The 15,424-nt window shown below is 42.4% G+C and overlaps 1 protein-coding gene across 1 annotated transcript in view; it reads right to left on the bottom strand.

The window, feature by feature from the left end:
- Positions 1-6,265: 6,265 nt before the first annotated feature.
- The window catches only part of LOC112635867 (aldehyde oxidase 2), a 72,662-nt gene continuing 63,503 nt past the window's right edge, over positions 6,266-15,424 (bottom strand). The window contains exons 34-36 of the mRNA XM_025403959.1: positions 14,207-14,374; positions 13,322-13,368; positions 6,266-6,431 (exon numbers count right to left, since the gene is read on the bottom strand). Coding sequence (XP_025259744.1) covers positions 6,266-6,431; positions 13,322-13,368; positions 14,207-14,374 — 381 coding nt within the window. The remainder of the gene's footprint in view (positions 6,432-13,321; positions 13,369-14,206; positions 14,375-15,424) is intronic.

The raw sequence follows: 15,424 nt of genomic DNA, 5'->3' as shown, positions 1-15,424 counted from the left end.
TGGAAAGTCTAAGTGAAATGCTTTGCAAATAATGATTCATTGGGTTAATGTAATCAAAGTTGGATAACGTTTCTAAATTTTGTGTCTATTTTTTTCTACAACAGTATAAGAATATCAGTTTGGATCCCAGTTAGGATTAACAAGCCATTTTTTACTTGTGAAAAACTGAAACACCTGAAAAAAAAAAAAGAAAAGACAATAATTATGAAATAAAGTGTGCAAATCTCTCAACTTTATATATAGGGAGAAGAACAATAAATGATTGACAATTGGGTTGATAAGATTTACAGCTATGAATAAGTACATTTGGGTAGTTACTATTCTCCTGTGCCCTCCGTGTCTTCCTTTATAAAATAAGAAGCTGGATGACATCAGAAGTTTTTGAATATTTTTAGCAGAGGTTTAAAATGTTATGGGGAACATACTCACATGTATATGTTTTTAGTGTGATATAAATTTGATTTATAAGATCAATGTTGAACACTTCCTTATGAAGCAAATATACAAGAGCCAATTATGTTACTTTGAAGAATGTAAACATTTGAAATTGTAGGTAAAAGTTGACAGTTACAGATTCAGAATGCAATTTATATCTGCATCTTGTGTTGATTGCATGGCATGGGTAACATTCTGACACATAGAAGTAATTATAAATGGTAAAGTGACAAGAGGTTTTTTTTGTTTTTTCAATTTGTCTTGCAATTTGAGGATGGTCTTTTAAAAAATTCTTTAATTTTTAATTTTAATTTTTTAAAAATTAGAGACAGGGTCTTGCTATGTCCCCCAGGCTGGTCTTGAACTCCTGGGCTCAAGTGATCCTCCCATTCTGGCCTCCTGAAGTGCTGGGATTACAGGCATGAGCCACCATGCATAGAAGAGGATGGTCTTTATTTTAACATCTGTACAGACTGGGCACAGTGACTCACGCCTGTAATCCCAGCACTTTGGGAGGCCGAGGCAGTCGAATTACTTGAGGCCAGGAGTTCGATACCAGGCTGGCCAAACATGGCAAAACCCTGTCTCTACAAAAAAATCAGCTGTGTGTGGTGGCGTGTGCCTGTAGTCCCAGCTACTCGGGAGGCTGAGACACGAGAATCGCTTGAACCCGGGAGGTGGAGGTTGCAATGAGCCGAGATTGGACCACTACACTGTAGCCTGGGTGACACAGTGAGACCATGTCCCTCCCCCCACCGAAAAAAAAAGTCTGTACAAAAACTTGACAACCCCATTCATTCACTGGTGATGTCTAAATTTGGCATTTTATCTGAGTGTGTGTGCATGCATGTGTGTGTGTGTGTAACTATGTTGAGTACTATGTGTTAGGCATGATGCCATGTACTTTATATGCCTTGTTGTACATAAGAATTAGAGTGGATTTGCCATCATATTCACATTTAACTTTAATACTTGGAAAGAGAAAGAAGGATAGAAAGAGAGAATAATTAAAGAGCTTAGATAATTTGCTTTGCATTTGTGTGTGTGTTTCTGAGATAGGGTTTCACTCCGTTGCCTAGGCTGGAGTCCAGTGGCACAATTTTGACTCACTGCAACCTCCATCTCCTGGACTCAAGCAATCCTCCTACCTCAGCCTCCAAGTAGCTGGGACTACAGGCATGTGCCACCATGCCAGGTGGTGTACAGACGGGGTTTCACCGTGTTGCCCAAGCTGGTCTTGAACTCCTGAACTCAAGCCATCCACCTGCCTTGGCCTCCCAAAGTGCTGGGATTATAGGCATGAGCCACCATGCCTGGCTTGTTGGTGTGTGTTTTAAAATGACTATTTTACAATAATGTAAGATGTGATTTTAAGTGTTGCCTATTTTGATTTTTGTTGTTGTAAAGGAGAAGCAAATTCTCATTGGTTATTTAGTCTGATTTAGTAAAAATATCAACACAAGTTGTTCTCATATGACAAAGCACAATGGAATGAAATGTATATTATATGTGTTAATACTTGTGGGTGTTTTTAGACAATTACACTGGAAAATTAGATTTTAATGAAAACATTTTATTTTATTTTTATCTGAGTTTATGTCATAGTTCGCTCTCTTCCACAATGTTTTCAGTTATTGCCCAGTAAGTGTGCAGAAAGTAGAAGTTTAATTTTGTAACAAAAAAACATGTTTCTTCTTATCAGCATATATTTCCTAAGGAGTTTTTGTGGCCACTCTCCAAAGCCTTCTGTGCTCTGTGTGTAGTGTTAAGTAGCAGCACAAAATTGTAGCAGTTGAACTCAGTGAATACAAAGAGATAACTCTTCCAGATAGTGCTAGTTAACTATAAATGGAGTAATCAGTAGATTTCAATTTGCTTTTTTGCATTCCAGTTGTGATTCTTAAAAGAATCAGGGAGTAGGCTCTTTAAATATTTTAATCCAGTGTATTTTCATATTTTATTTTAAAATTAAAAAAACTACCATGTTGGTTGAAACACCCTGGCCTTCCTTTGTCAGTTCCCAGAACCATGCGTATTTAGTGTTAAAGGACTTAAATATCGGATAAGATATGCTGACTTTAAAATGAAGCATGGTTTAAGCACTTGTGCAATTCTTGATTTCTATAGAACAAAGTTTGAAAGCCTGGATTGGCTGATTTTTTTCCCACTTTGAATAATTATCTTTTAGCTTATCGATCTTACCTTTTAGGGAATGATAGCAGTGTTATGCTATATAGGGATAGACCAAGGTTTAAATGTCTCAGGGTCATCTCTTGGGATCTAAGAAAGAAAGCAAATTAAACACTTACTATACCATAACACCATTTATTTCAACAGGAGCATTACATCAAATGTTTGGGTTTAAAAAATTTTGGGATGAGAAGAGGCTGAATGTTCCTGGCTCCTGGGGCATGGGACTGTGTCATTCCCTTCAGCTGACAACTGTGAAAAGAAGGTGTGTTAGTGTTGTCCTTTCTGCTATACCTAATGTTGCTAAACAAGAGGACACTTCAGAATTTTTTTTTTGGAGACAGAGTCTTGCTCTGTCACCCAGGCTGGAGCGCAGTGGTGCGATCTCAGCTCACAGCAACCTCCTGTTCCCAGGTTCAAGTGATTCTCGTGCCTCAGTCTCCTGAGTAGCTGGGATTACAGGTGTGTGCCACCATACCTGGCTCATTTTTGTATTTAGTAGATACAGAGTTTCACCATGTTGGCCAGGTTGGCCTGGAACTCCTGGCCTCAGGTGATCCACCTGCCTTGGCCTCCCAAAGTGCTGGGATTACAGGCATGAGCCACTGCGCCTGGCTTAGAAAGAGGGCACTTCAGTGAGTTACCTATCTTCTTTGCTTCCCAGGTATGAATCCCAAAGAGAATTACACATCCCGTGAATTCATTTGGGAGTAGGGATGTGGCTAGTCTGGGAGGTGTGTACACTGGAGCCCACATACCTGGACGTCTTTACAGTGATATGATAATAGCCCTGTGTGCACCTTTGGTCAAATGGTTTGTGTGATATTGTGTTCTTGGTGGTCAAACCCCAGCCTCATTTCACTCTCTTGGGCTACAAACTCAAAGAATTGTTCATCCTTTCTCGTGGTTCTTAATGCCTGTCTCCTCTTTGGGGAATTCTCCCCCTTAGGTTCAAGCCCAAAGCAGAACACACATCCCTCCTCTCCCCGTTACGTTTTTGTTTAAAGGCTTGACTTTTAGTTACAAATGTGTTAAAAAGCAAAGCAAACTTTTCCGTGATGATGGAAAGCTATGAAGGTTCCAGAAAGCTTTTCCCCTGCTCCTAATATGTATTTATTTCACAAATATACAAAAAGAAGCCAAATAATTCACCCAACTTCTATCATTTAGGACATTTTCCTAAATTCTGTTCTTAGTTTTTGCCCTCTGTATTGAAATGTAAATGAAGGGCTAGGTTTGCCTTCCCAAAGGGCCTTCCCTATTCTCTTCCCTGTTTTTTTTTTTTTTGTTTTTTCTTCTTCTTCTTAGCTGCTCCTGTGGGAGCTGCTTGGCTCTCTTCTTGAGAATGAGCCTGTTCTGCAAGGTCTGGGCTGGACACAGGGCAAAACTCCTCAGTTTAGCTGTGGCAGATTTGGGTCTACTCTTCTGCTTAAGTTATGGAATTTTTAGTCTCTCTCTCTCTTTTTTTTTTTTTTTTTTTTTTAAGACAGGGTCCTGCTCTATCACCCAGCTAGAGTACAGTGGCGCAATCAAGCTCACTGCAGCCTCAAACTCCTGGGCTCAGGCGATCCTCCCACCCTAGCCTCCTGAGTAGCTGGGACTATAGGCACGTGCCACCATGCCTGGCTAATTGTTTTTGGTTTTTAGTAGAGACACAAATATACATTCAATAACAGTATCAGAGAATCTCCCTTCAGGAGTAAGAATGGCTACTCTGTGAAATGTCACCAAGCATTGCAGGGAAATGATTCAGTTCCTGCATCCTGGGACAAACGTATTCAATGTGGAACCAGTTTCAAAGCCAATAAAACCTCTTCCAAGACAGCATGAGAGGTTAGAAGAATGTGGTTAAAAATGAGTACATGCCTGAGTGTGTGCGTGCATGTGAGTCTGTGTGCGTACATGCATGCTTGTATGTGTGTGTGTCTCATGGGAACAGGACAATAGGTTGAGCATTCTGAGGAAGACACCATGGGAGACTCTACTCTCAGTCTGTCCTGAGCCGTGCAGTCTGCTCTGTGTTCATCTCAAGGAATCCAGGTGACCAAAGCATGTCTGTACTGGTCTAAGGCCCTGACAATTATCTGTCACGTTATGTTGCCCAGGCTGATCTTGAACTCCTGATCTCAAGTGATCCTCCTGCCTCAGCCTTCCAAAGTGCTGGCATTACAGGCGAGAGCCACTGTGCCTGGCCACGTCTAGTGAATGTTTAAACCTAAGGGTGTTCTTAGGGATCCCCGACTCAATCATCTTCACCATCATCATCATCAATATGTATTGACCATTTACTATGTGTGACAACTGCCAACTGCTTTATATATTATCTTACTCAATTCTCACAACAATCCTGTAAAGTAACTAGAGTTATTCTCTCCACTACCCCACCTCTCCCTCATTTTATAGATAAGAAAACTGAGTGATCAGGGAACTTAAATAAAGCATTAAAGGTAGAGCTGGGGCTGGGTGCTGTGCCTCATGCCTGTAATCCTAGCACTTTGGGAGGCTGAGGTGGGCAGATTGCTTGAGCTTAGGAGTTTGACACCAGCCTGGGCAACATGGTGAAACCTTGTCTCTACCAAAAATACAAAAACTTGCTGGGTATGGTGGTGTGCACCTGTAGTCCCAGCTACTCAGGAGGCTGAGGTGGGAGGATCACTTCAACCTGTGAGGTGGTGGTTGCAGTGAGCTGAGATCGCGCCACTGCACTCCAGCCTGGGCGACAGAGCAAGACTCCATCTCAAAAAAAAAAAAAAAAATAGTAGAGCTGGAATTGAAACCCAGATTCACTGTAACTCAGGGCCTGTCTCAAGCACTAAGCTAAAACAGTTCATTGTAACTCTTCTCCCTGGCGGGACAAGATGGTTGTCTTTTCTCCTGTTTTATAGTCTGCATCTCTTATTTCCTTCCTTAAACTGAGGAATGCCTCCAGCTTTTGCCTCTTCCCTTTTAGGTATTCTCCCTATCTCTCCCTTTCCTCTGCTCCTACAAACCTAAAGAGGAAGAGATCACATAGGAGAGTTTTTAGATACAAAAATATACATTCAACATTCAATAACAGTATCAGAGAATCTCCCTTCAGGAGTAAGAATGGCTACTCTGTGAAATGTCACCAAGCGTTGCAGGGAAATGATTCAGTTCCTGCATCCTGGGACAAACGTATTCAATGTGGAACCAGTTTCAAAGCCAATAAAACCTCTTCCAAGACAGCATGAGAGGTTAGAAGAATGTGGTTAAGAATGAGTACATGCCTGAGTGTGTGCGTGCATGTGAGTCTGTGTGCGTACATGCATGCTTGTATGTGTGTGTGTCTCATGGGAACAGGACAATAGGTTGAGCATTCTGAGGAAGACACCACGGGAGACTCTACTCTCAGTCTGTCCTGAGTCGTGCAGTCTGCTCTGTGTTCATCTCAAGGAATCCAGGTGACCGAAGCATGTCTGTGCTGGTCTAAGGCCCTGCCAACTATCTGTAGCTGAGATTTTAGCTGAACAGGCTGGAGATTTCATGTTTTCACATGTTGTGGTATATAAGCCCCAAGAAATAGAATGCAGTCTTGTAGGGCTGGTAGACGTCTCCCCAGCTCAGAGAAATCCAGGGCTGTGTATAGAGTATGGGGCTGAGCAGGCTACATCTTGAATGGCTAGCGTTTGGGAGTGAACTGCCTGAGAGGAGCGGGTAAACCAGGCTGTCGGCAGCATGCAAAATGTTCATGTGCCTCTCTTCCTTCATCAGGGAGGAAGGGCTCCAGATACTGAACTAAACAGGTGGCGCTTTTAATGCTGCCAATTCTCACTGAATCTGGGCATCTAGAAATGCAAAAGAAGCAGGGAGGGAAAATGGGACGTGGGGATGTGAGAGACGTGGTGCTGTAAAGGGAGGGGAGTCTGTGGCGGGCGACTACATTAGGGTTTGCAGCGTAGGAAGAAGGTGAAGGACGTTAGAAACTAGCCATTGGTCAATCTCATAGAAATGCAGATTCTGTGAAGGACAGGCATGGCCATTTGGAATTGAGGACAGATCTAAGAATGAAGGACTTTTCCCCACTAGGGTACGATAAGATCATGCGTCAGCCTAACGTAGGACATGAGCCATTTGTTATGATTGCAAGGATTTCTTGTGAGTCAGCGTGTTCCAGGCTGCCCCTTCAGAAGTGGGGTAAGCTGAAACCTGCTTATAAACCTGTTTCCAAGCTGAGGTGTCTGATTTTTAACTTCCAGGAGATGGAAACTGAAGCTGTTAATTGGCTGTATATGGCCTCCCACTATGGCAGCCCACATAGACCACGTTTAGTGATTACTCAACAAATACGTTTTGCTGCTGGTGATATTAAGATAACATGATTTTTAAAAAAGTCTGACCTATTCCACATTCTCCAAGTCAGTATTTTTCTAATTTTTGAGGGTGTGGAACCCTTCATGTCTCTGAATCCTAAAGTTTTTTTTTTTTTTTTTTTTTTAATGAAATCACTGTTTCTAAGGAGAAGTCTTAATCTGAAAGTGTTAAATATGTATATCTTTAAGGGAAGTTTACTTTTTTCCCCCTTGTGGAATTTAAGATGACTGTACAAAACACATTTTCCAAGAAATATATATTTTTCTTTGTCCCGTCACCGAAAAGGAAATTACATAGAGATGATGTTTCTGGCCACGCATAGTTGAGCCAGGCCGCCCTGCTGGGCTCAGAGGAGAAACCACCACCAGCAACACTGTCCTCACCAGAAATTAACCACTTGAGAAAGAGCCCATGCAAAAATGGCAGCCAGCAATGCTGTGATTAAGGTTAAACAAACCCAAACATGTTTTAAAAAAAAAAACCTTTTGACATAGTAAATGCTCATTCATACAGTATGATTATTTTTGGTAACAAACATGCCTTAGGCTTCTTGCCAATGCCCGCCTTTTTTGAAGCTAATTTGCCCATGGAAATGAGGCTGCTAGTTAGAAGAGTTGTTGTTTATTCTGGCCTCACAGGTCAACTTGATTTAATGTGGAAACACTTTTCAAGCCTTTTGGGAGAGGCATATTTTGAAGAAGTTCATTAACAGTTTATGGGTTTTTGGTGATGACTTTAACGCTAATATTTACAGAGTGACTCATATTTACACAGTATTTTTATGTGCATTATTTTATTTAATTCCAAGGGAAAAGTACTGAGCGTTTTATCATCATTTCTGTTTAAGAAATAGATCTAGTCAGGCTGTTATTTACCTTATGGCTATAAGGAGGTTATTAAAAGAGGAGATCTTGAACTTTTCAATACTCATGCTCTAGTACACAGACACTCTGACTCCCTGACCATCTTATTCATTAGAACAAATTGTGTTTTGACAAGAGTATTCAAAAGTCCAATACAAAGATTGTTAATATCTATGTTTCTTGTTATTTCTCTCTTTCTATATATACATTTGCATAGTACAGCATTGTGTACCAGTGTGAATCATTACATATTTCAATTAGAAACCATGTTGTAGTTTGATCAAATGTATTAAAAATGTAAATTCTGGTCAGCGTGGTGGTTCATGCCTATAATCCCAGCACTTTGGGAGGCTGAGGTGGGTGGATCACGCGGTCGGGAGTTTGAGATCTGACCAACATGATGAAACTCTGTCTCTACTGAAAATACAAAGATTATCCGGGCATGGTGGCAGGCGCCTTAATCCCAGCTACTCAGGAGGCTGACTCAGGAGAATTGCTTGAACCCTGGAGGTGGAGGTTGCAGTGAGCCGAGATTGCACCACTGCACTCCAGCTTGGGCGACAGAGAGAGACTCCATCTCAAAAAAAAAAAAAAGTAAATTCTGATATGGAGTCAGATTTGTTCCAAGATGCTTTAGAAATTGGTCTGTGTGAGCAGCCAGGCTATAAGAACTTCGGTAGGCCTGCTATGGCTTCTAAGGGGATGAATGAATTATATTCACTAAAGGTCTAAAGAAGTAGATCTGAAGTGTGATAAAGTGTATGATAAAGACTAGGAAAATTGCTGATTGGAAGGACTATCCAGGTTTCCCTCACTGATGTGAAAATAAATGATGTGACCACAAATTCTATTTTATCTCTCAGCCTGGAGAACAACAATTGTAAGATTTTTCTACCAGAGAGGCAAATCAGACACAAAAGGGCCACTTCTGAGGGCTGCTTAGTCCCAAGAGACTTTGATTCTTCTGAAGCTGCCACAGGGCCTTTGCATGAGCTGTTCTCGGCCTGGATTGTATCATTGCCAGCTTTATACTTGGTCCCCTGCTTCATTCAGACTTTGGCTCAATTGTGAACACTCTCAGAGGGAACTTCCCCAAGAAACTGTAATCAAATAGTCTCACCATCACATTCTACCTCCTTTCTCTTCAATTTTCCTTCACAGTATTCAACACCGCTTGCAATCATATTGTATGTTTGTTTACTTGTTTACTGTCTGGCTTCCCGCACAGAATGTAAGCTCTATGCCGGCAGAGATTGCCTTGCTCACCACTATTTTTTTAGTTCCCCAGCAGTGCCTGGCACATGGAAGGTGCTCAATAAATATGTTAGATGAATGAACAATTGCATGAAGAGTAACCAAAGTGGGATCCCATCTATGACCCCTCTGACTTCAAGAAAAGAGCAAGGCTAAGTCAGAAAGGCTTTGTTCTATGGGCTGTGTTAGTATAACCCAGGGTCAGCCAAGCACTTATAATTCACAGTCACTGTCTTCCTTCCCTGCTAGACTACAAATGCCTTGAGAGCAGGGACCTGTGAGTCTGGTTCACCACTATATTCTTGGGACCTCCAACTATGCAGAAAGGAAGGGATCAAATGAATTTGTTGAATACCCGAGTAGGAGTTAACAAGCTGAACAGAAGAAGATGGTTCCAAGGAGAAGGAAGAGCACGGCAGAAGCCCTGAAGCAGGAGTGAGCGTCTCTGTCCTTGACATGAGGAATGATAGAAAAAGGCAAGTGTGGCTGGGTGGGGTCGTGTGTGGCTGGAGAGGTGGTGGGGTTGGCCATGCTGGACTCTGAAGGTGTGTAGGCTCAGGAAGGCAAGTTAAGAAGTTTTCTGTCTCCTGTGAGCAAAGGGAAGCTTTTTGCCAATGTGTGTGCTGGTGTGGCATGGTCTGCTTTGCCACACCACAAGCCTCTGGCTGCAGGGGGTGTAGGGAGACCAGCCAGCAGGCAACTTTGATCCAGAATGGAGAGATGGTAGGTAGCTTCAGGGTCACCAGAAACTAAACGCCACCAAGGCAGGGGTCTCTGTTTCATTCCCTACTGTAGCCCCAGAATTGTTCTGTAGAACAATGGCTGGCACACATTAGATGCTCAACACCTGTTTGTGGGATGAATGAATAATATAGTGGTTAAGGATGGAGAAAATGGACTGGGTCAAGAAATTGTTGGGGGTAAAAATGAACAGGACATGATGAAGGACTAACTACTGAGTATGAGGGAGATAAATGCCACGATTGCTCCTCTGATTCTTGCTTATGTTTCTATATGGATAGAGAAGTATTGCCGTTTTCTGCAACAGGTAATAGTAGAATAATCTAAATTTTGTGTGCTTCTTGGCCTCTGTTAAACTAAGACTCAGTTCTTCCTCCTCTCTGCACTCCTTGGGAGGTCCCAATCAAGGCTGGCCTCTAACCAGCCTCCTCTCTATGTTGGTGAACAGTTGAGGAGACGGGGTCTGGAGGTTCGAACAAACTAACCAAAGCCTTCTCAAGTATTTGGAGGGGGCTTTCTTCTCATTGTTTCAAATATATTTGCGTTCAGTGCAATGGCTAGGAATATTGTAGGTCACGATAAGTATGAAGGATAAATGATTATGGCCAGGCACGGTGGCTCACGCCTGTAATCCCAGCACTGTGGAAGGCTGAGGTGGGAGGATCATCTGAGGCCAGGAGTTCGAGACCAGTCTGGCCAACATGGTGAAACCCCATCTCTACTAAAAATACCAAAATTAGCTGGGCATGGTGGTACACACCTGTAATCCTAGCTACTCGGGAGGCTGAGGCAGGAGACTCTTGAACCTGGGAGGTAGAGGGTGCAGTGAGCTAAGATTGCAACACTGCACTCCAGCCTGGGCAACACAGCAAGACCCTGTCTTCAAAAGAAAAAAAAAAAAAGGATAAATGATCATTCTCCATATGGCCTAAGTAGCCTTAATAACAAGGGGCTTATTATTGAAAAGTTAAACATTCTGTCCTGCCCTCGCCCCTCAAATTTATTCCAGTAGCTATAGATAAAGATTAAGAGTTTGTAGGATAAACGAGTTTGGCCAGGTATTTTCTTTTTGTGTTTAAGCAACTGTTTTTTGAGTGATGTTTCATGGGATACTTTTCCCGTGAAATTCCCAATCCAGATTTTTCCGCGACTGAGGCTCAGTAGAGTCATTCCCAATTCATTTATTTATTTTCTGAGACAGAGTCTTGCTCTATCACCCAGTCTGGAGTGCAGTGGTGTGATCTTGGCTCACTGCAAACTCCGCCTCCCGGGTTCATGCCATTCTCCTGCCTCAGCCTCCCGAGTAGCTGGGACTACAGGCACCCGCCACTGTGCTCGGCTAATTTTTTGTATTTTTAGTAGAGATGGGATTTCACTGTGTTAGCCAGGCTGATCTCGATCTCATGACCTCGTGATCCGCCTGCCTCAGCCTCCCAAAGTGCTGGGACTACAGGCATGAGCCACCGTGCCCGGCCGTCATTCCCAATTATACTGTACAAATCTTTTCAAAGACTTATGTCAGGGATATCCGGATTTTATTAAATGAGTTTACAAATAAGATATATTGTACATATAAACATATATAAATTAAAGGATGGTTAAAAGTGTACACACACACACATGCACACACTCACACTCCAAAACATGGTTATAGTTAGTTCTGGTTGGTGGGATTATGGCTGATTTTAACTTCACCTTATTCTTTTCAGCATTTTCTGATTTTTCCATAATGGACATGTGTTACTTTTACAAAGACAAAATGCAATGTATGTTATTAAAAGGAGGTCTAAAATAGCAAACATAAGTTATAACATGAAGTGATATTTATAAACCATGTATCTGCAAGTATTTTAGAAAATGCTAGGTTATTCTAACATTGAGCATTTGATTGATGGGCACAAATTAGTAGATGATTTATATCTGCAAAGATATGTTAGTCTTATCAAGAAACCATCAGACTTGAGAGGAAATACGGTTTCATCATATGGACCAGGTAGCTAAGAAGCTAAGTCCCAAATGGTAAATGAAATCAAAGTGTTTCACTTCTTACCATCGTATGTGACAGAGCTACTTTGTCAGACAACCAGATTATTCAAAATAGCCTGAAATCTTAGATGTGAAGGAATTCATTTTTTAGGAGCCAGACCATTGGAAGACTGAAAACATTAACCTCAGGCAAGAAAGGAAGATTAGAAATATCTTTTTGTTTGTTGTGTTTTTTAGTTTTCTTAATCTGCCCCATTCCAGAAAAGGGTATTTATTATTGCAAAATGTGAATAAGAACATTTTTAAAAGTCAGAAGTGCTTATGCTTTTGGGGTATGAGATGACACCATTCCACAGTGACCATGTCACCATCTGAGTCAGGAACCGGCAGATGACTGACCTCTAGGCCAAGATCCGCATGGAGGAGTTCCTGGAGTGGGTGGAGGGTGCTGGTTTCCTGGCCCTGCCCATCTGAGGAGGGCCGGGCCAGAGGCAGGTGATTGTAATCATTGCTGTAGACAATGGAATCAGATAAGGATCAGATCCATAGACTGGGAGAAGACTTGGAGGGAAATTACAGGGTGACTCGTATTATTGGAGTATAAGAAATATTGTTGAATTAGATTTGAAGATGGAAATAGGAATAGGTTATGTAGGGGAAGGAAATTAATAATTATGAGACTTCCTTTTAAGCAATATTTTTATAAGATCTTTTCACTCTATGGTTGGCTATTTTGAAGAGGTCAGTTAAGTATTTGGGCTTCTTTTAATATAGATTTGAAAATTAGAAATTTCCTTTTAAGAAGCAGAGAATCAACTCTTTTCTCTCTGAGAGGCCATCTATTAAAGTGAAGCCAGGCAGCCTGGGTTTGAATCTTAGCCCCCAAATGCTAGGTGTGTGATCTTGGGAAAGTTATTGCACCTGTTTCCTCAATAGTAAAATGAAGAAAATACCAGTAGTTACCTGATAGAGTTGCCGTAATGACTAATATGTGTAAAATGTTTAGTGTGGTGCTCAGTCAATACTACCTGGTATTACTTAAATTAGGATGCTTAGGAAATTGGCAAAGGCTAGGCTCAATGACCTCTGGAAAGTTACATGCTGTAACCTTCAGCAGGTGGGATTTGCCATGTGTGTATCCACATGGATAACTCCCTAGGCCTCTCCCTCCTGGGCTGGGAGGCATTGGTATGAAACAGAATGAAGGAGAAAGGGCCGGGCGCAGTGGCTCACGCCTGTAATCCCAGCACTTTGGGAGGCCGAGGTGGGCGGATCACGAGATCAGGAGATCGAGACCATCCTGGCTAACACGGTGAAACCCCGTCTCTACTAAAAAAATACAAAAAATTAGCCGGGTGTGGTGGCAGATGCCTGTAGTCGGGCAGGAGAATGGTGTGAACCCGGGAGGCAGAGGTTGCAGTGAGCCAAGATTGCGCCACTGCACTCCAGCCTGGGTGACAGAGCGGGACTCTGTCTCCAAAAAGAAAAAAAAAGAATGAAGGAGAAAGGCAGTAGCTCACAATGGGATCACGCTACTTCTAAATGACAGGCAGTCTGTGTATACTCTCTGTATAGGGAACACAGAAAGTGACATTATCAAATATGGCTATATGCCACGTGGATTTCTGTGTGTGTGTGTGTGTTTGTTTTTGTTGAAGAGCTGGATGGAGTTGGTAGGATAGAGGGAGGGAATACTTAACCACTGTTTGGAGAAATCAATCAGTTGCTTTCCATTTAGCTATTAGTTTTTGCAGCATTTTTTAAATATATATATATAAAATACATCAAAAATTACTACATGTATACAAGGTGTATATGTGTGTGTGTGTATGTATGTATGTGTGTGTATATATATATACTTTTTATTTTTATTTTTTATTTTTTTGAGACGGAGTCTCACTCTGTCGCCAGGCTGGAGTGCAGTTGCGCGATCTTGGCTCACTGCAACCTCTGCCTCCTGGGTTCAAGCGATTCTCCTGCCTCAGCCTCCTGAGTAGCTGGGACTACAGGTGCGTGCCATCACGCGTGGCTAATTTTTTTGTATTTTTAGTAGAGATGGGGTTTCATCAAGTGAGCCAGATGGTCTCGATCTCCTAACCTCATGATCTGCCTGCCTCGGCCTCCCAAAGTGCTGGGATTACTTGTGTGAGACACGGTTCCCAGCTGCAGCATGATATTAATAAATTACCCTACTTCAGGTTGCTGAGATGATCAAATCAACACTTGGGAAACACTTTTTTAAAAGTCAAAAATTACTACATGTATACAAGGTATATTTGTGTGACTTGCTTTTTTCATTTCATAATTTGATTAGCTAGACACAGATTAGGTTATACATTTACCCAAGAGGTCTAAGAAGCAGGAAATAGACAAATCATCTTTTAGGAAAATAAACAATTCCCTACCATTTTGGTGAATCGATCTGCACAGGCCATTCGAACCCGTTCTGGCGTTGCTGGGCTCTGCACCGTGAAGTCCTCAGCTATGTCTCTTTCTCTTCGCACTGTGGCCACAGCGTCAGCAATGGCAAAGAACACAGATGACCCCAGGAACATCCCAGACTCCCCGAGGCCCTGTAAGAAGGCACATTGGTTTAAGAAACTTCTTTTTTTTTTTTTTTTTTTTTTTTTTGAGAGGGAGTCTGGCTCTGTCGCCCGGGCTGGAGTGCAGTGGCCGGATCTCAGCTCACTGCAAGCTCCGCCTCCCGGGTTCACGCCATTCTCCTGCCTCAGCCTCCCGAGTAGCTGGGACCACAGGCGCCCGCCACTTCGCCCGGCTAGTTTTTTGTATTTTTTAGTAGAGACGGGGTTTCACCGTGTTAGCCAGGATGGTCTTGATCTCCTGACCTCGTGATCCGCCCGTCTCGGCCTCCCAAAGTGCTGGGATTACAGGCTTGAGCCACCGCGCCCGGCCGGTTTAAGAAACTTCTATACTACACTACAAGTTTCTAGAGGGTAGGGACCAGGCCTTGTTCACCATTGTATCCCCAACCCCTGCACAGTGTTTTGTACACAAAATCTTCTCAATAAATGTTTGTTGGCTGACTTACTGACTGAATCAGAAGCTTGAGTATTCTTAAAAATCTCAGCATAGGCCGGGCACAGGGGCTCACGCCTGTAATCCTAGCACTTTGGGAGGCCGAGGCGGGCGGATCACGAGGTCAAGAGATCAAGACCATCCTGCCCAACATGGTGAAACCCCGTCTCTACTAAAAATACAAAAATTAGCTGGGCGTGGTGGCGTGCGCCTGTAGTCCTAGCTATTTGGCAGGCTGAGGCAGAAGAATTGCTTGAATCCAGTAGTCGGAGGTTGCAGTGAGTCGAGATCACGCCATTGCACTCTAGCTGGGTGACAGAGTGAGACTACATCTCAAAAAAAAAAAAAAATTCCCAGCGTAATCTGAGTTTCCCAGATCTTGAAATCTTGAATCCTGTCTGGGTTAAATTTTGTTCCGTAGGTAAGGTGTGTGTGTGTATGAGTGTCTTTGTGTGATAATGGGAAAGTACCCTACTTAATAAAACACATTCAATGGATTCAACTAGCCAGCTTTATCAGCAGAGAGAAAAATGCCTTTTTAAACTCCAGGGTCAGGATAGGCATGGTACTCTAGAAGAAAGAGTACA

The sequence above is a fragment of the Theropithecus gelada genome, chromosome 12 (assembly GCF_003255815.1).
Source record: "Theropithecus gelada isolate Dixy chromosome 12, Tgel_1.0, whole genome shotgun sequence".
Taxonomy (NCBI): domain Eukaryota; kingdom Metazoa; phylum Chordata; class Mammalia; order Primates; family Cercopithecidae; genus Theropithecus; species Theropithecus gelada.
The sequence above is the reverse complement of the archived record's forward strand: the minus strand, read 5'-3'. Positions and strand labels throughout refer to the sequence as shown.